The sequence below is a fragment of the Centropristis striata genome, chromosome 22 (assembly GCF_030273125.1).
Source record: "Centropristis striata isolate RG_2023a ecotype Rhode Island chromosome 22, C.striata_1.0, whole genome shotgun sequence".
Classification (NCBI taxonomy): Eukaryota; Metazoa; Chordata; class Actinopteri; order Perciformes; family Serranidae; genus Centropristis; species Centropristis striata.
Window position 1 is genome coordinate 1,772,761 of NC_081538.1, and position 19,870 is coordinate 1,792,630.

General features: G+C 37.3%; 1 protein-coding gene across 1 annotated transcript; it reads left to right on the plus strand.

Annotated features, from left to right (window-relative positions):
- Positions 1–13,980: 13,980 nt before the first annotated feature.
- LOC131961019 (V-type proton ATPase 21 kDa proteolipid subunit c''-like) lies at positions 13,981–14,661 on the plus strand. Its single transcript, XM_059326296.1, has one exon. It carries the CDS (start codon positions 13,991–13,993, stop codon positions 14,624–14,626), a length of 636 nt encoding a protein of 211 aa, XP_059182279.1. The 5' UTR covers positions 13,981–13,990; the 3' UTR covers positions 14,627–14,661.
- The last annotated feature ends 5,209 nt before the right edge of the window (positions 14,662–19,870 follow it).

The window sequence follows — 19,870 nt, forward strand, 5'->3', positions numbered from 1 at the left end:
CCCTGGGTCACCTTATGAATCCACCATAAGAGCTACAAGAAGGAAAAACGGTGCCAAATATTAGCATTAGCACAAACACTTTTCAATTAGATAAGACAACAAAAATAACCACTTATGTATTGACAAAAGAAAAAAAACTCCAACAAACCTTGTTCCCCTGTCAGCCAGACACTATACAAGTGTTTCTTAATACTTAATATGATGTACTGAGCACTACTTATCATTTACCTTTCATTTTTTTATTTACCGTTCCACTTTTTGTTTCCAGTCACTGTCTCAGAAAATAAAAGCAACCGGTCTCACACTGGACGGCATCCAGTGGTGGGAGAAGTATTCAGATCCCTTACTTAAGTAAAAGTACTAATACCACACTGTGAAATTACTCCACTACAAGTAAAAGTCCTGCATTCAAAACTTACTGAAGTAAAAGTACAAAAGTATCAGCATCAAAATGTACTTAAAGTATCAAAAGTAAAAGTACACGTTATGCAGAATGGACCCACTCAGAGTGTTTTATATATATCAAGTATATTATTGGATTAATATTATGATGTATTTATGTAAGCAGCACAAGTAATCAAATGTAATTTGATCAAGTTAGGGATCGTTTTAACTATTTAATATACTTTATTCCAAGGTTTAATTAAAAAACAACAAGTCAAATCACTTTAAATGCATTTTTTTTATGTTAAATCTCGACCTGTAAAGTAACTAAAGCTGTCAGCTAAATGTGTAAAAAGTACAATATTTGCCTCTAAAATGTAGTGGAGTAGAAGTATAAAGTTACATAAAATGGAAATACTCAAGTAAAGTACAAGTAAGTCAAAATTGTACTTAAGTAGAGTACTTGAGTAAATGTACTTAGTTACTTTCCGCCACTGACGGCATCTATTCAAAACAAAAGCAACACAACATAGTAAAACACCTACAAAATAAATAAATAAATATGAAAAACAAGCTATATTACAAAAATACACCTCAAAAAATTGCTAAATGGTAATTTACAAATTCACGTGTCCCAAAATAACTGAAATGAGAAGAACCTCGTGTTGCATTAACTTTCATTGGTGTTTACCTTAAAGCAGTTGAAGCTCCGGTGCGATTGGGGGCACTTAACCTCCAACCACCTGTTCTTCTATATAAAAGAAGCTTTACGATCTGTCCTTGTGTGAGCTACAGATATTTACTGTATCTGAGCACTTGAAAGCATTACATGGCCACTGTTTTCAAAGAACATCATGTTTTTTTTGTGTTTTTTTTCCCCCACACATCTAAGTGCATTTTTGCTAAGGCCCAGACAGTCCTTGGCTTCCATTTGTACTGTATGAAATGAAAAAATTAACTTGAATACTCTTGAAACTCACTTTAGAAAATTGAATTTATCATCATGACCATTTATTTATTGTAGGATTTTCAAGCTTTTTACAGTACATTTTAGAAAATCAAACTGCAAACACAAAGAATAAAGCAGGCATTAATGGCGTGAAAAGAGTAATGTCTCACTTGGTAGCTCCTCATATTAAATTGTTGCTGTCAGATGCACAAGGTCCTCTGGTACAGTAGCAGCAGAATATTGCCTTGATTAAATTTCCTTAGAAACCAATAAAGCATGTGGATTACATGTCATGTCTTACTGACAGTTCCATGTTGGATGTCACAGCCGCATGTCACACTTTTCCCGCTCGGTTGAGGCATTAAAAGAGCACCGAACACGACACAGGTAGGCAGTGAAAGCACAAATAAAACCTCATTTTTGACAGCGAAATTGCAGCACACACCTCAAATGCCAAATTGATCTGGAAATGTCTTCACTATGTACAACGCATTGTCACAAAAATGGAGCCACATGTCTCTCTTTCTGCCATTTTAAGTTTGCCTTTCTCTGTCTTTCTTTCACAGACTGGAGGCTTTGAAGATTTGGTGATAAGAGTTTTAGTTTTCCTCCCACTTCTATTCAACTGCTCCTTATACCCTTTACTTTTTTCTTTAACAATTTCCCACTAGCCTTTCTACTCTCTTGTCCTCTGTTCCACTAGGATGTTCAATCCAATTTCCTCATCTCTCGATCTCTCTTTTTGCTCCCTCACGTAGAGAGGTAGAGAGAATTTGAAAGCCCTTCCTTTTCTTTGCCCGGTCCTCATTCACTTTTTTCAACATTTCAGACTGTGGGTGGCATCAAAGACAATGACATTTTGCAGAAATATCACAATGTCTTTGTCTCTGATCCGTCTGAGCTCTTTGACCTCCTCAAGCCTTTTGGACCTCTTCAAGCCCTTAGAAGCAGGGGACACTCCTCATGTAGTCTCAGTCTTTAAGGTTGCTTGTGTGAGATCATTTCCTTTCATGTGTTTGTACAGAAAGTGTATGTGCACTGTAAAAAATATTCTGTTTAATTTACGGTTGCTGTGGTTGCCAGAACTTTACCGTAAAAAATACAGTGAGTGGGTTTTCTACTGTAAATTTAAATGTAAATATCAGCTAAATCTGTCATTTAGACTGAAAAATCACTTGCCATTTTATCCCTATTGTGTCTCTTTTTGGTAATTTTGTGTCTCATTTGATAATTTTACGTATTTTTTTTGGTCATTTTGTGTCTTTTTTTGATAATTTCATGTCTCTTTTGGTCGTTTTCTGTCTTTTTTTTTTGGTAATTTTGTGTCTTTTTAGATAGTTTTGTGTCTCTTTTGGTCATTTTGTGTCTTTTTTGATGGTTTTGTGTCTCTTTTGGTTGTTTTCTGTCTCTTTTTTTGGTCATTTTGTGTCTTTTTTGATGGTTTTGTGTCTCTTTTGGTCGTTTTGTGTCTCTTTTTTTGGTTGTTTTGTGTCTTTTTTGATGGTTTTGTGTCTCTTTTGGTCATTTTCTGTCTCTTTTTTTGGTCGTTTTGTGTCTTTTTTGATGGTTTTGTGTCTCTTTTGGTCGTTTTCTGTCTCTTTTTTTGGTCGTTTTGTGACTCTTTTGGTCATTTTAGGTCCTTTGTTAGGTCCTTTGGTCTGCTATTATTTTTAGGGTAGTTATGTCCTTGTGACGTTATGGTATTTCTCCATTCATATTTTTTTACAGCAAAACTGTGTTTTCTAAAGTTTATGACAGAAAAAAGTAAAAGTTTTGTGCTATTCTTTGATTTACGGTAATTAAAAGTGTCTACTACGGTGATATTACATTTTTAATTTCACGCCCTATTTCTGATATAATTTGACAGTGTAATTTCTACAAACATTTTTTACAGTGAGTGCTTCAGTGAAAAGCCCAGTGTCATAGAATAAAATATAGCCCTTGTAGCCATAATAGGAAAATAATGGTCTTTTTAGAGATTCCAGCCAGTGATCAGACCTGCTGATGAATGCCTGGCATAAACAGCAGGTGAGGAGCTCAGGCCAAAGTGCAATTGGAAGCTTTGCACCCTAATGGCTGTCATTTGTCCCTGCCATATTGGGTGGCAATTGAATAACTTCATTGGGCGGATGAGGCCGGGCCACTTTTGGATCATTTAAAGCGATATCCCTTATACTTCTGCCCGTCATAAATCACCAGGGGAAATGGCAGAAAATGAGATCGCCTAAAGAATGTACAAATAACTGAAAAAAAGAAAGAAATGAAAATGGGCCAATGGCCACTTTCTATAAAGACTGAATTAAATTTTAATCCCTTTCAAAACACTTCTGAAACTATGTGTTTGTATCTATTTATTTGAAATGGTCTATTTAGAATAGTTTCACTTTGTTTTATTCACTACCGTGGTTCTAGGGACGGCAATTTTGCATCAGCCAACTGTTTTTGGCCTGCCTGAACAACCCTGTCTCCTAAAAGTTACATTCCTATACAATGAATCTGCATTCCCAGTTACGTTCCAGGGAAATGGACAGTTTAAAAAAATCTGGTTTACATTGTGAATTGAAACAAAACTACTTAGTTAGGTTTAGTAGACGATCATGGTCAAGTATTAGAGGTGCACCGATCGATCGGCCGGCCGTTCAATCGGCACAGATTTCCTTAATTTTGCGGGATCGGTGATTGGCCGATTCTTCTACGTCAAACCGATCTTATCTAGCGATCTTATCTACCTCCACAAAGGTCTATTTGCTATTTATTTTAACATTTGAATAGCCACAAAGCTGCTGCATTTGGGCATTTGTTCTTGTTGTACTAAACAAAACCAAAAACTCAGGACACTTTATTTATGGTTGCAGTTCTTTTATTAGTTTGTCCTGTAAATTGTTGCTATTTATTTTAAGTTCAATATTTTATTAACTACCTCAGACATTGGGATTTCCTTTATTTGTTAAAAAAAATACTTGTGTTATTGTTTTTCAATAAAATAAGATTCAAACATTGAAGGTGTATGCTGTGAGTTATAAAAAAATCCGTATCGGCCAAAATCGGAATCGGCAGGTCAGGCTTTTTAAAAATCGGTGATCGGTGATCGGCCAGAAAATTGCAATCGGTGCACCCCTATCAAGTATGTAACAAATGTCAGGTAAAATAAGTTTTCTTTTGGTTTCTCATGGGACACAATGACAGACCTAAACTGACTTTGATTAGAACTTTATTTGTGATATGTAAAAAACAAATGTAATGCATGAAAAAATACATTTCCCTCGACACATAATAGAGAAAACAGTTTGTTAAAATCATAAACCATATACCTGCGGCAATGTCATTGTTAGCATTTCATCATTAGCACTAGCTATAAAGGCACAGCTGTTCCTAAGAACAGTGTCACAAAGCAGCTAACATGGCTTTACACTATTGTAAAGTCACCTTTCTGGCCTTTTTTTTGGATAATGGTGTCCTTTTATAATACATTTCTGGTCAACCAGTCAGCCAATCGTGTTTGTCCTGAGTGATCCTAAAAATGTATTTTCTGTCAGACAATTTCTGTTATTGGAAACAAAACTATTCAGTAAGGTTTAGTAGAAGATCATGGTATAGGTTAAAATAATGTAACATAATAATTAGTTAACAAATGTAGGTTAAAATGAGTTTTCTTTTGGTTTCACTTGCCTCCCTCAACAGACTTACACAGACTTGTACAGAAATGTATGTAATACGTAAAAGAAAATACATTCCCCTCCCTCGCAACATAATGGAGAAAACAGTGCAAATGGTAATTATTATACCTGCTAGACATAAGAATGTAAGCAATGTCGCTGTTAGTCATTAGCATTTAATTAAAAAGCCACAGCAAGTGCATAAAAATAGCCTCATAAAGCAGCTAACGCGGCTGCAGACTCTTATGGAAGGTGTGAAGACGCAGAACACCAACAAACACACTGTAGCCTCTTCAGATTAATATTCACATGAACTTTAAGGTCAGCTCATGGTCTAAAAAACAGCATATACTGGGAATGTGATTAACGCTGGCAGATAATCATGGAACCTTGACTTCAGGTGGAAGTCTTCCATTTTTATGTCAATGACATGCCGAGCCGAGCTGTCTACTGTAAACGCTGTCAATCAATATTCCTGGCAGCTTCTGTTACGGCTACTGTTGGATAACAGTCAGCTGACCCCACCTATCTGCTTGACCTTCACCAGTTTTGACACCCACACAGCAGACTGGGAAGTGCAAACACACACACACACACACACACTCGCTTGCACACTCGAATGTGCACTGTATGTGAATGCAGAACCACTGTGTTGAGAATGATGGGCTGTCTGCTTCAGGGAGTAATGAATTTATATCCTCCGTCAGCATCACTGAAGGACAGCCGCAGTGGCTCTGCCATAACACAGTGGACACACACACACACACACACACACACATTCTTGTTTTTCTATCTTTGTGAGGGCCCTCATTGGAATAGTAAATTCCCTGGCAATGTTATAATAGTTTGGGATTTTTCATTAGTTTTGGTTTTAATTTTTGTTCGTTTCGTAATTTTTGTTTTCAAATTCAGTTAGTTTTAATTCGTTTTTTCATTTTTTTATTTTTTTTTTTTATTATTTTTTTTTTTATTAACGAAGAAACAAAGAAAAGAACAATGGATTGCTTATTAGGAGCCACAATATGAAAACAAAACGCTAAAACACAATTCTAGACAACAAAGACTCAGGAACACATTTACAAATTAGACAATGTACACACAAATAACATACAAAGAATAATATAAAGGATAACCACAACAACAAAAAATGAAAACAACGATACACCAGTACAAAGCCACACGGCGAAAACAGACAGACAACCAAAAACAAAAAACAACACACACAACAACATAAATTTAGCCCAAACAGAAATATAGAGAGACTGGTAATATACACAAATTCCAGGATAAAAAGAGAATCATATGAAACGTTAATTAAATTCAAAGTAACCCTTGGACCACAGCGATAGCTTTAGACCAATTCAATTTAATTCTTTTTTAGACTGAGTTTGCTAGTTTTAGTTTAGTTTTTATTAGTTGTAGTTTTTTGTAATGGGGTATTTGTTGGGTGGGAGATTAAAAGAGGTCACAGTAAATTTTGCCTTTATTTCCTTTGCCTTATCCATCTTGATTATGTATGAAAAAAGGTGACAAAGACGAAAAACGAAGGACATTTTCACTATAATTTTAGTTGGTTTTGTAACCACACAATACAGTTTCAGTTAATTATCATTATCATGTAACCTTTAACCCTTAAAACAAAGTCTGGAATCTCAAAAAAGCCTTTAAAGAAGTAAGGACCGGCCGAAATGTCCTCACTTTGCAAAAATGTCCTCACTCTGTTGGTTAAAAACGTGTTCTGGTCCTCACTATGTAGGAAGAACAAGAACACACACACACACCAGCACCACTGCCACCACCAGTTATCCTTGCTCTGAGAGTGCCCGTCTACTATATGCAAAGATATAGTGTCCCTTTTATAAATACACATGAGAAACATAATGTCTAGCAGAGCCTGTTATGTTGTCAGGATACTAAGCTGCCAAGAGATGAAATGGGTCTAGAAAAATATGTGCGATAAATAGATGTAGCAGAAGGAAGAGATTGTGAAATCATCATGTCCTTTGAAAATAAATTATATTTTTTTGTGGATGCAGTGCGAAACACAGTTTTCGAATGCTTTTTATTTTTTATTGACAGTTCTTCTTGCACTTTGACTATTTCCTCATATCTTCACAAAAAAAAATGGACTATAATAACTCACTCAAGTATGGGTTTTTACTTGTTTTACCAGCAAATGTGTGCTTCAAGCAGCAGACCAGTCAATCATTGTGAGAGCACAAAGATGTATTTATTGATTCAAAACACAAAAATCTTTAGTTGGGTGATAGTACCTCAGCACAGACTGAGTATACTTGCAGCAGTCGGTGCCGTGAGGCAATATTTCACTTTTACAGCGTTCTGAAGGAGTGTGCAGGGAGGCTGCCCTTCAACCATCATCATACACGCTCTTAAATGACGCTATGATGGCAATGATTTCACAGGCTTTCTGAACATATGTTTTTCTTGTCTCAGGCTGAAAGTCATGTGTGAACCGTGCCCAGCATACAGTACACTGTAAAAAATGTCTAAATAGATTTTAGGGTGAAAAACTGCTAAAACTTGACAGTAAAAGGCCGTAAAATGATAAATGGGTTAATTCAGTTTCAGTAACAATGAAACACCATATATGTATATATCAGCCAAAACAGTATTTTTTACATTCATTTTTTTTTTAAATACATTACTCCACTGTAAAATACACTGGCACTGTGTTTGTAGCAAAAAATATACTGTAATGTGTATATATACATATATATATATATATATATAATTTTATTATTTTTTATTATTTTTATTTATTATTTATTTTATTATTATTTTTATTATTTATTTTATTATTATATTATACAGTGAGAAAAAGTATTTTTACAAAAAATAAATGCCAAATTATGGCTTGTATATATATATATATATATATATATATAATATATATATATATATATATATATATATATATATATATATATATTATATATATATATATATATATATATATACAAGCCATAATTTGGCATTTATTTTTTGATAAATTTTTTACAAAAAATAAATGCCAAATTATGGCTTGTATATATATATATATATATATATATATATATATACAAGCCATAATTTTGCATTTCTTTTTTGTAAAAATACTTTTTCTCACTGTCAAATGTACTAAACACCATATTTTAACAGAAATACACTGTAATATTTAATGGATGCATTTATAAAATATTTTCTTGCCAATTATACTGTATGTCAGGACAGCGTTTCTTTTGATGGAAAAACTTTATTTTTTACAGTAAAATATGCACAAAATTGACAATCTTAAAGGGGAAACCAACAGTGTTAATATCATTTTACCGTAATATTACAAAAAGTTGCACCGTATTTATTACGGTAAAGTTCTGGCAACCACAGCTGCCGGTTTTTTACTGTAAAAACAACAGTTTCTTTTTTACAGTGTAGTTTAAACTGACAAATACAGTATCGTTTGCTTTTGTCTTCAAGCAGGTTTTAAATATGCTGCGTTCCCAGTGTGCAATTATCATTATAAAGCCTCAAAAATAGCCTTAATGTCAGTAGCATCACACATCAGCAGGCAGGTAATGTAACGCAAAATCACCAAGGAGCCATAGTCACATCCAAAAACATTAAATGTCATATTATGCAACCACCCACATTTCAACGCTTCTGTATGTATCAGAGCCTCTTTTGTTCTGTTTAATTTTAGACACAAAGTTGGGACCGACACGAACTCAATAAACCTTCACTTAGCAACAGTTCTTGCTATAATTATGTAAATAATTACCGTTCTGAGGAAAGCACATATTTTTCTTCAGTTACCTTTGCTACGGGGGCGCCTGATATGTCATCATCAGATGATTCATGTGTTATTATATCCTGATGTTTTTTAATCAAACAGAAGAGGTGTTCAAAGGAAAATAACAGGATAATTTAGATTTCAAATAACTTAAATTGAAGTTCATGTTTATGTAGCAGATACACTCATGGACATGGCAATTATGCGGTGATTTGAATTAGGCATATCTATTCTCAAGTTTATTTTTAAGTGTGTTAAATAGAAATTGTCTTTTTTTTTTAGTTCCACTTGTCACTAAGCAGTCTTTTTGTTCTTGAAATGGATTAAGTTTTAAAAGTGTTTTTGTCTTTGTTCACAAAAAACAATAACCTTTCTCATGTCCCACTCATGTAATGACACATTCTTTTTCACTTACAAATGAGAGAAAATTAAAGAAAAAGTATTATTTTTGTACATTTTTTTTTTTTTCATATATATCTTTATTGGGTTGTAAGGACATAATACATATTCAATCAGAAAAGGTACAATTCACCCATTTTCCCCCCTTTTAGAACAACCCCCCACCCCCCGAACCAGAGAGTTACATCCACATAAAATAAGCAAAAAACAATAAATAGTAATGATAATGAGAAAATACAACTCTCTCCCCCTCAAAGAAGAACAGGAGGGGTGAACGGTAGACAAATAAACGATAATAAAAAACGAAAAATAAAAGTAAAAATATACATATATACATACATACATATACATACACATAAAACCAAACAAATAATAATAATACTAAATAAAATAAAAAGGGACATTTAGAGGAGATATACAGAATGCTTGGAAAAAACAAACAAAATAGCTAACAATTTGTATATGTTGTGCCTAGAGTTTGACCATTTTTGTACATTTTAGAATGGGCTCAACTCAATTATCTGAGGTAATGTTCCACCGCAGTGTTGGGAGATGGCACATCAACATAAATGCAGCGTTGTGACATCACACCTCTGCAGGATCCAAAGTGGCGTGCTAAACCTTCAGCAGCTACCCTGAGTGGGGAATTACATGCTTGGTCACACTGCACATACTGCAAACACACACACACACACACACAGGAGCCCACCAAGGCGTCCACTAGCAAATTTGAATATGAATACAGTACGCGGGACACCTACCTCTCGTCCCGCTACTTGGAACAAAAGGTAATTCAATCACAGGCCTGTGGATTTGGAAAGCCTCACACAGAAAATAGCGGGACTACACCACTGTAATCCACTTGTATTACTTACAAAAGAAGCTTTGGCTTTGTACAACTATGTACGCACGACATCTGCATACGCATAATCACTGAATTTGGGCAAATGAAACACACTGTTGTACAATCTCCTGCACACAAAGCCACAATTCCTGGCCAAAACCATCTTTTTTTCTCAGCCTGTGGTGGAAGAGAGGGGGAGATAATTGTACAGAGAAGCAAAAGGAAAGAAAAAGAAAGTTCTGTTGGTATTACATATCGCCTGTGGCTGTTATCATACTAAAAAAAATATGAAAAGCCTGCAAATGAGAAGGATTTGTATGTGTATGTGTGAACAGATTGGTCAAGGACACCTGTAATAGTGTACATAGGATGCTTTGATTTTGATTTGATTTGATTGAGAATTTATTTGAACACAAAATAAAAGATGAACATTTAAAAACAAACAAACAACAATAAATACAAGAAAACAAAACAAATGAAACAACAAAAAGACTCAACACTTATTTGTGTTCAAAAGGAGTCAAAGCTTATTAAATCCCTTCTCCCTATGTTAATTTACTATATTCAGTTATATAACAATAATATTTATATATATGTATGTATAACACATAGTAATGTAGTTTATAAACTCATTATTACCATTATTAACACACATAACTTGTTATTAACTTACAAACACATAAGTACACATACACCCATGTAGTCATAATGAGACAACAATGAACAAACAAACAACAATAACACACAAAAAAGAAAAAATAGTAACACATTTAAAAAATAAAACGTCAACAATAACCACCTACTGTCATTTTACACACCCGTTTTCATCCCTATATCGTGTGAAGACATGCTTTTTATATTTGATTTTGAAGTGTTTCATGTTTGAAGATTGTTTTATTTCTTCACACATCCCATTCCATATTTTAACTCCACTGAATGAAATGCAAAACCTTTTCCTATTTGTATGTATTTTGATGACTTTAAAGTTATTTGACCCCCTCAATTGATATCCCCCATCTTTCATTCAGCTGTACATTATATTCTTACTTTTTTTTGTGGAAATATTGGACTTGAGCCATTATTAGCTACTCTTTTCAGCTGGTTGCACAAGTCAGGACACCAACATGTTTCTTGCTATTTTTACCATTCGTTCCATTTTCCTCTCATTTAATCACCTTAGTTAGAGTCAATGATCGACCCCCAACAATGAATAGAGCTGGGAGTCGTTTAAAAAATAACAACACCAGTACCCAGTACACTGCAAAAAAAGAAAAGTTGGGTGAACACAAAATTTCAAGGCAAAAAAATTTTAAGTTGGCCAATTAAACTAAATATTTTAAGTTTCGTTTTTGAGTTTGCTCAACTCTGAATTTCTCTGGCACGATTGTAACGCCGCTATGAAATGTCAGCGAATGTTGCGACCACAATTTTGAGTTAGCATTGATACGCTAAAGGCTACTCTTGTAGCTGTAACAAGCAGCGCCGCTAGCATCAGTTAGCCGCTAGCGTCAGTTAGCCGCTAGCATCAGTTAGCCGCTAGCATCAGTTAGCCTCTAGCTTTCGCTAATGACCAAATTTCCCAACAAAGAAATAAGAGTTATCAGAACTATTGTCCCTTGTTGTGAACCCCAACTTAAAGATATAAGTAACAACAACTCACCAACTTGTTTTTGAGCAGACAACTGGCTTCCTTTGTTGTGCTAACTTACATTATTGCCCTAAATGTCAATAATTTATATTTCCAAGTTTTACCAACTTAAATCACTGTTTTAGGCCAAAAAATACAAGTTGGCTTTTTTGCAGTGTACCAGTACAGATGACTGAAGTAGCTAAGGAGAAGGACTTTCTTCATGCAAATTGGGTAATTGTGACCTTACATTGAACTGCATCGCTTCACATGCTGCATTAAATTGAAGAGCTTTTATGATGACTGGCTGCAAGAAGGTACAAAAAGGATTGAATGCAGGTATCATTTGACTGGAAACGTTCTGATAATACTTGGCACTGGGTTATTTGGGTCAGTACCTTCAAGGGATTGAGTCCGATCCTGTTCCTGTCTAAAACATTAGCAGCTGCAGGTATAAAACATCCAATGCCAGATATCTGCATTGGGGAATCAAAAGAGCTTTCATCATTGTGACAAACAGGCATTTCTCTCTCTATTCCTTCCTGACATGGCTTTTATTCTGGTGTAACTTTCATCAACTTTAACACCAATTTTTCTTCCATTACCCCCTAAGTGCGGGCACCAATAGATGCGTCATGCTTTTGAATATTCACATGAATGTACAACAAAATGCATTAAGTACATCCTGATATTGAACGTCTGATAAATCCTTGATCTCCTCTGCTTCTTTTTAATTGCATCTTTTCTGTTCGGATTTCTAAAGACTTAATAAAGGGAAAAATATTAACATGAACTAGCTCCCACCTGGAGTCAACTCTGAAGTGCACTGTAAAAAAGGTTTGTAGAAATAACAGTAAAACTCTGTCAAATACATCAGAAATAGGGCATAAAATGAAAAATGTTATATCACCGTATTAGACACTTTTAATTACTGTAAATCAAAGAATAGCGCAAAACTTTTACTATTTTCTGTCATAAACTGGAAGAAAGACACAGGTTTTAGGTAAAATATAACATTTTCATGCAAAATTTATGGAGAAATACCATGATGTGTGAATGAATGACACAATTACCCTAAAAATAACAGGATTATTCAGACTAAATTACAGTTTTTGCTGATATTTACATTTAAATTTAGAATAGAAAATCCACTCACTGTCATTTTTACGGTGAAGTTCTGGCAACCACAGCGTATTTTTCTGTAAATTAAACAGATTATTTTTTACAGTGTGTAAAGCAAGTGGCTGCAAAGTTATATTGCACAAATGCACGATTGGACCAATTCACATTTCGGAAGAAAACTAGCAGCACTAACTGGCAAGACGGAAAAACAACACACTTGTGCTTCTCCCAGTGGGATGCTCGGGGGCTGATGGTCAGCCTGGATGGATGCGGGCTGTAATTACAATGTAGCTTTGTGTGAGAAGTGTGTCTCAGATGGGATCAAGTCTCTCTGCCCTTATCTAGCCCCGGCTGCTCCCTCAACCAAGGAACACCATTGCTCCAAGGAGAAAGACACTGTGTACGTACACACATACGTGTGCGTGAGTATGATGTGATTTGATGCCGAGATAACACAAAAAAACTCGGATACAGAGAAAAAGGCTTGAGATACATGCATCTAGAGCCAAAGATAAAGGAAATTGAAGGAGAGCAAGTGTGTGCAAAAGACTTCTGGGTGGCACAGAAGGATAGACTGTCCATTTACAAAAGGGATTGTGCAAGTAATTTTGCCATTTCCCCTGGCTTTCTCTCTGAGAGCCATACACACTCGAGAACAATGTCTTGTTGCGTTTGTGCATACAGATTTCATTTCACAGAGCTTGTTTGCTCAACCAAATCCAGCTTAGAGCACCCTGTGTGGTTTCCTGGTGGGGGTGTGGACAAATTTACAGCATGACAATTTCTTATATTTACCTGCTGTTATCTATCTGCTTGGAAAAGTTATTAAGTGGACAACTAATCACTCCTGCTGTCGGTGTGTGGGGTTAGATCGAAGAGGCTTGTGAAAGCTCCTGTGGAGTTTGCTGTGGTCTACTCATAAACTTTATGGGCTTAAATATGGACTGGAAAGCAATTGTGAGGCTAAGTGTTGTGTCTCTGTGTGTCGCCATGTTGGCAGTTCTTGACTCTACCTAACTTCTGGATGATCCAAGAGGATTTAGCATGACCTAATCTGGTGAGTTATAAAGATGGCGACGCAAGATGGCGAAGAGTATAACGCTGAACTCGAGGCTTCCAACGGGCCACAAACCAACGGGTGACGTCACGGTGACTATGTCCATTATTTAAATATATATATATATATATATATATATATATATATATTTTTACCGGCGGATAGATGCTGCTAGAGTGGAAGATGAACGGACACGCTATCCTGTACACAGGGGTCACTTTGGCCTTCTGGAGCACCATACTAGTCGTCGGTATCTGCTACACTATATTTGATCTCGGGTTCCGCTTTGATGTGGCATGGTTCCTAACGGAGACTTCTCCTTTCATGTGGGCCAATCTGGGCATTGGCTTGGCTATCTCTCTGTCTGTGGTGGGAGCAGCCTGGGGGATCTACATCACTGGCTCCGGCATCATTGGTGGTGGTGTCAAGGCTCCACGAATCAAAACCAAGAATTTGGTCAGTATCATCTTCTGTGAAGCTGTGGCCATCTATGGGATCACCATGGCCATTGTAATCAGCAACATGGCGAAGAACTTCAAGGGAACCACCCCTGAGACCATCGGGGCCAGGAACTACCAAGCTGGTTACTCCATGTTCGTAGCCGGTCTGACTGTGGGCTTCTCTAACCTCTTCTGTGGCATCTGTGTCGGCATCGTGGGCAGCGGAGCAGCGTGGGCAGACGCCCAGAACGCCAGCCTCTTTGTGAAGATTCTCATTGTGGAAATCTTTGGCAGTGCAATCGGCCTGTTTGGTGTCATTGTAGCCATCCTGCAGACATCGAAAGTAAAGATGGGTGACTAGAAGATGGATTCCCATGCTGAAAAGATAATAAGACACTGCTGTCTGTTGGCAGTTGGTAGAGTTGGTTGGCCCTCAACCGAAGGGTCGGTGGTTCGATCCCTGACCATCGCAGCCTACATGTCGAAGTATCCTTGAGCAAGATATCAGCAAGATACTGAACCCCAAATTGCTCCCGATGCTGTGTTCATCGGTGTGTGAATGAATTCCCAATGGTGGCACCGTTTAGGGTAGCCTCTGCCACCAGTATGAATGTGTGTGTGAAAGGGTGAATGAGCACAGTCTGTAGTGTAAAGCACTTTGAGTGGTCGCAAAGCAACTAGAAAAGCGCTATATAAGTGCAGGTCCATTTACCATTTATATACAATCTATGGTTCTCACTGGGTTCTCCAGCCTCCTCCCACAGTCCAACATCATGCAGCTTAGGTTTAATTGGTGATCCTAAATTGTCTGTGTATGAGAGCGTGAATGGTTGTGTGTCTCTATGTGTCCAGGCTAGACCCCGCCGTCAGCTGGAATGGGCTCCAGCCCCTCGCTTCATTTTTCAGCCCAGGGGTTGACTCGTTGGAGCCAGAGTTTGAACCAGGGCCGAACCTATAATGAGGTGTCATCTTTCCCAGGCACGATGGCACACACTCTCACACACACATATATTATTCCTCCCAGTTTCTCCATTTCATGTCAGTGGCAGCTGACAGCACAGGCAGCAGGACAGAGGAGTGTTCATTTTGACAGAAGTTTGCAAATCTTGCATATCTGAGTATCCTGCACTCAGGGTCTCATCAATAATAAAGGCCAACACTGTGAGAAGTTTAAGTAAAGAGCTGGGACAGCCCACTTAATCATTTAATGGGCGGTGTGAAGCGGTGACACGGCTAACTGAAGGACACGGAGTATATGGGGCAGCTGGGATGTTGTGGATGTACAGTAGGTTTAACTGTCACATGGACAAAGTGCTGAAGTTGCTCTGAAGTTGAACTTTTAAAATGGAATTGTTGTATAGTATCTGGGATACACTATAGACTTTTCATTGTTTGATGAAGTTAATAAATAAACCAATTGTTAGATATTATTCATGGAGGTGTGGGACTCTCCTGTCCATCCCTTCCATGCCTTCAGCCCTTGCTATCTGCTATCTACTGTACATATTTCTACACTGGCTAGTGCTCCTGATAGTATGACGCCACAGTTTGTCATTTGTGAAAATGTTCTGCTCGGTAGTTTCTCAAGTTTTAAACAGAGTTTATCTTATCCACAGGTTTCCACTAGAGATAGCTTCACCAAACTTATTCCCTCGCATGCCTCTCCCTGGATCAAGCTTTTGATGAGTTGGCCCTGGTGAGGTGCTGTGCAATCAAATGCATCACTGCGTCAGCCAGCGTGTAGTGTCCTAGGAGAGAGGGAGGGCAGCAGGGGAAGAGAACGGGTGTGTGCGTGGATCGATCACACCATGGCGCTCAGAGAGTCCAGAGTGACCAGCCATGAAATGGCTGCTGTCCCCGGAGCAGGTGCCACCATTATTATACACCGCTCCCTTGCCCCGGCTCAGCTGAGATTACCCCAGATATGGATATACATACAAAACAATATGGCAATCAATATGTCATGATGATGAAGAAGGATGTGCATGAGTGTTTGTGCGTGCTGTGGGGTTCATTTCATTATCTTCAACAGCCCTGACTTGTGGGGTCCGTGTGATACTTGTGCCGCCTCAGGACGCGGAGGCCCGCTGGTTTTAATTCCAGCGGGATGAAATCTTATCTAATCAGGATTTGTTGTACACCTGGGGTTTCAGGTGAACGCAATTAAGTGCGATTAACTGTGTCACTTCACAGTTGTCACACAGACGACACTCACTGCATAGTCGTCTTCTTAGTCGTGGCTGCAAATCGTACTGCCTAAGAACGAAAAAAAACAAAAAACACAATTAGTGACAAGTGCACAACCTGCCAGTTTCCATTTAAATCTGGACCACACTCATGCCTGTGTCTTTCAGAAGTTTTTGTTGAGATCTCAGATGTGTTGGTTTGACATTCATAAAACTTTATGGTGTGTGTGTGTGTGTGTGTGTGTGTGTGTGTTGAGTAGTTATCCCACCTGTGGATCTTTTACAGAAACATTTGTATCGTCACTAGAATCATCCTATCCCAAATTTATTTATATTTAAAACCTGGAAAATATACTGTATGGTATGATCAGAATTGTCAGAAGAATTGTCACTAGCACTTATTGATGCACTAATTATTATTGCACTATACCTTCATTGTTTGCTTTTATCCTTCCTGTAAGTCGCTTTGGATAAAAGCGTCTGCTAAATGACTAAATGTAAATGTAAAATGATCAATTTACACAAACATCAAATGATTAAACACGCAGGAGTCAGTTTGCTTCTTAGATGGAGCCCTACTGTGCTTATTTAATCTTGGTTTTAAGTCTACAAAGTTAAAACAGAAATCCTATCTTAGAAATTGGAAATATAGAGCTATTAGCATTGCAGAGGGCCGAATAAAAATGCTATGTAGAATGCAGCATTGTCAGATTTTGAGTCATTGTAAAGACTAAAATTTGACTTTAAATATTTCATGTAGCCATTCTAGAGGCATGGCTGTAAGGATGGTGTCAGTCACCACTTAAGATTTCTTTTGAATAACTTCAGTATGAGAAGGATTGACATACAAATTTGTGCAGTCATTCATGGTCGACAGAGGATGTACCCTAATGACTACGGTGATCCTGTGATTTTTCCTCTAGCAGCACCATGAGAATTATCATGGAATTTGATATATGTTTATGTTCCCCTCAGGATGAATTGTTATCTTTGTTTGGCTTTAAACTCTCTTTTTCTAGCTCCACCATCAGATCAAAATTACAATCCATGCATTGCTTTGGTTAATGACCAAGCCTCCGCTCTTCTTGTCATTCACAATGACATTACACAGCTTGCTGTGTAATGTCATTGTGAATGTGTTGGCATGCTGCAACCTAACAGAGCAACAAGCAACGCTGTAGGCTTGTTAATTGCGTTTCTTCTGATCCTGCTATATTTTTGCATTGTGCAGTGCTGCAAATCAGGAGTAGCCCTTAAAAACTTAATTTACTGTTTCTCTTTCAATCTTTGCTTAACTAAATCAACCCATACTGTATCTTAGAACCTGGTCTCACAGGAATCCGTGGAATAGCCACGGAATCACTCAAATTTCCGTGAAACTGACACGAATTTCGCTACAATGCAAGTTAATGACAGTCATATCCCGTGGCTATTCCATGGATATTTGTTCCTATTGGTTTGTTCCAAGTCACGTGACTTTCAAGGTCCCGGCGGTCAGAACAAAAAACATGGCGGACAGTTCTCTCATTTTTGGTGAAAAAAATCAATATTTTGACTTTGTTTCTGCATAAAAATGGATTTTGATCACATTTCTAGCGAGAAATATATGTTTTATTTTCTAAATATTCACTCAGTGAATGTACATAATCACTTTGTATGTTGGAATAGCCACGGGATATGACTGTCATTAACTTGCATTGTAGCGAAATCTGTGTCAGTTTCAAGGAAATTTGAGTGATTCCGTGGCTATTCCACGGATTTTGAGTTAAGCAAATCCGTGGCTATTTCACGGATTTCTGTGAGACCAGGTTGGTATCTTTACTACATACACTACCGGTCAAAAGTTTTAGAACACCCCAATTTTTTCAGTTTTTTATTGAAATTCAAGCAGTTCAAGTCAAATGAACAGCTTGAAAGGGTCCAAAGGTAAGTGGTGAACTGCCAGAGGTAAATAAAAAAAGGTAAGCTTAACCAAAACTGAAAAATAATGTACATTTCAGAATTATAAGGCCTTTTTCAGGGAAAAAGAAATGGGTTAACAACTTAACTCTATGGAGTCTTGGGCTATTTTGTCCATTTTTTAATTATTTTCATGTCTTTTTTGTCATTTTGTGTCTTTTTTTTGTCATTTTGTGTCTTTTTTTTTGTCATTTTGTGTCTTTTGGTGTCTTTTTAGTCATTTTGTGTCTTTTTTTGCTCTTTTTGTGTCTTTTTTTGTCCTTTAGTCCAACATAAAATGTGATTTTGAATCTTTTTTTTACTTTCAAAACACTATCATGCTCAATAAAGAATTTTAAATGTTGCAAATGTGCATTAATTTCAGAGTACACTGAGACATTAAACTGCATCATTTTCAATTAAATTCTGGAAAAGTTGGTGTGTTCTAAAACTTTTGACCAGTAGTGTACCCCGTGCTCTTAGTACCTTATTTTGACAGAACAAGCTTTATCTCAATATCTCTTAATGCCTTTTTTTCTGTAATATTTCCATGTGTTGTTGAAGGGAAACACAAGCCCATAACCTGCTATAGCACAGGTTAACATTTAGAATGCCCTTGGTAGGAGGGTGGGCCCCGTGGGTACACACACTACGCCATGAATAAGTCATCTCTCACCAGGACACAACCCTCAAGTGCAAATGATTGAGATTTCACTTGCCTGCTGTAGCACAGGAACGACTAGCTGCTAGCAATCCTGATGCATATTATAGCAGCGAGGTTTAATGGAATGAAGGAGAGGCGGTGCAGCAGAAGCAGTGGTGGTAGGAGTATTTTTAATGTCATCCCCCCACCCACAATCATACACTCGCTATCAATAATCTTCCCCCGGCGGAGGTGTATTAGAAGATATTCACCCTGATGGGAACATTTGCGTTCCCTTCTGTTCGCTCCTCTTTTAAATGCAGTCATTTTTTGCCTCGCTCTCTCTCAAGCTTTTCCCTCACTGTCTAAGGTCATTGTAATGAACATTTCATTTTTCAATGCTTTTATATGATTTATTGTTAGAGGCTCTCAGGGGCAAAGTGGGTCCACATGAAGAGGGATTCTGCCCTTTATTCTCCTATGTTTTGTTAATGTATTTATTCCGGGCGCTGTCAGTGTCTTTAGGACCATCAGCTCATAGTTATTCACATCATCATGTTGTGGAAATTACAAGCCGGTTGAATGCCCGAGCGATTCACCACCACACTTTTCATTAAAATAAGCCCGCAGAAAAGAATGAGGACCACAAAAGAAGAGGAGATAGGGCGAGGTGGGGAAGGAGGAGGAGGAGGAGGAGGAGGAGGGAGACAGTGAAATACTCTTTCCATCAGCAGGAGTTCTCATAAATATTGTAATTGTGTGGTTATAGAAAAGAAGTGGTTGTGAGCCACTGTGCTGTGATTGACTTTGAGTGAATACTGTCTCACCTTTTGAATGA

Excerpts from the sequence above, each read along its gene's own strand:
- LOC131961019 (XM_059326296.1), top strand. The coding sequence starts at position 13,991 with ATGCTGCTAGAGTGGAAGATGAACGGACACGCTATCCTGTACACAGGG.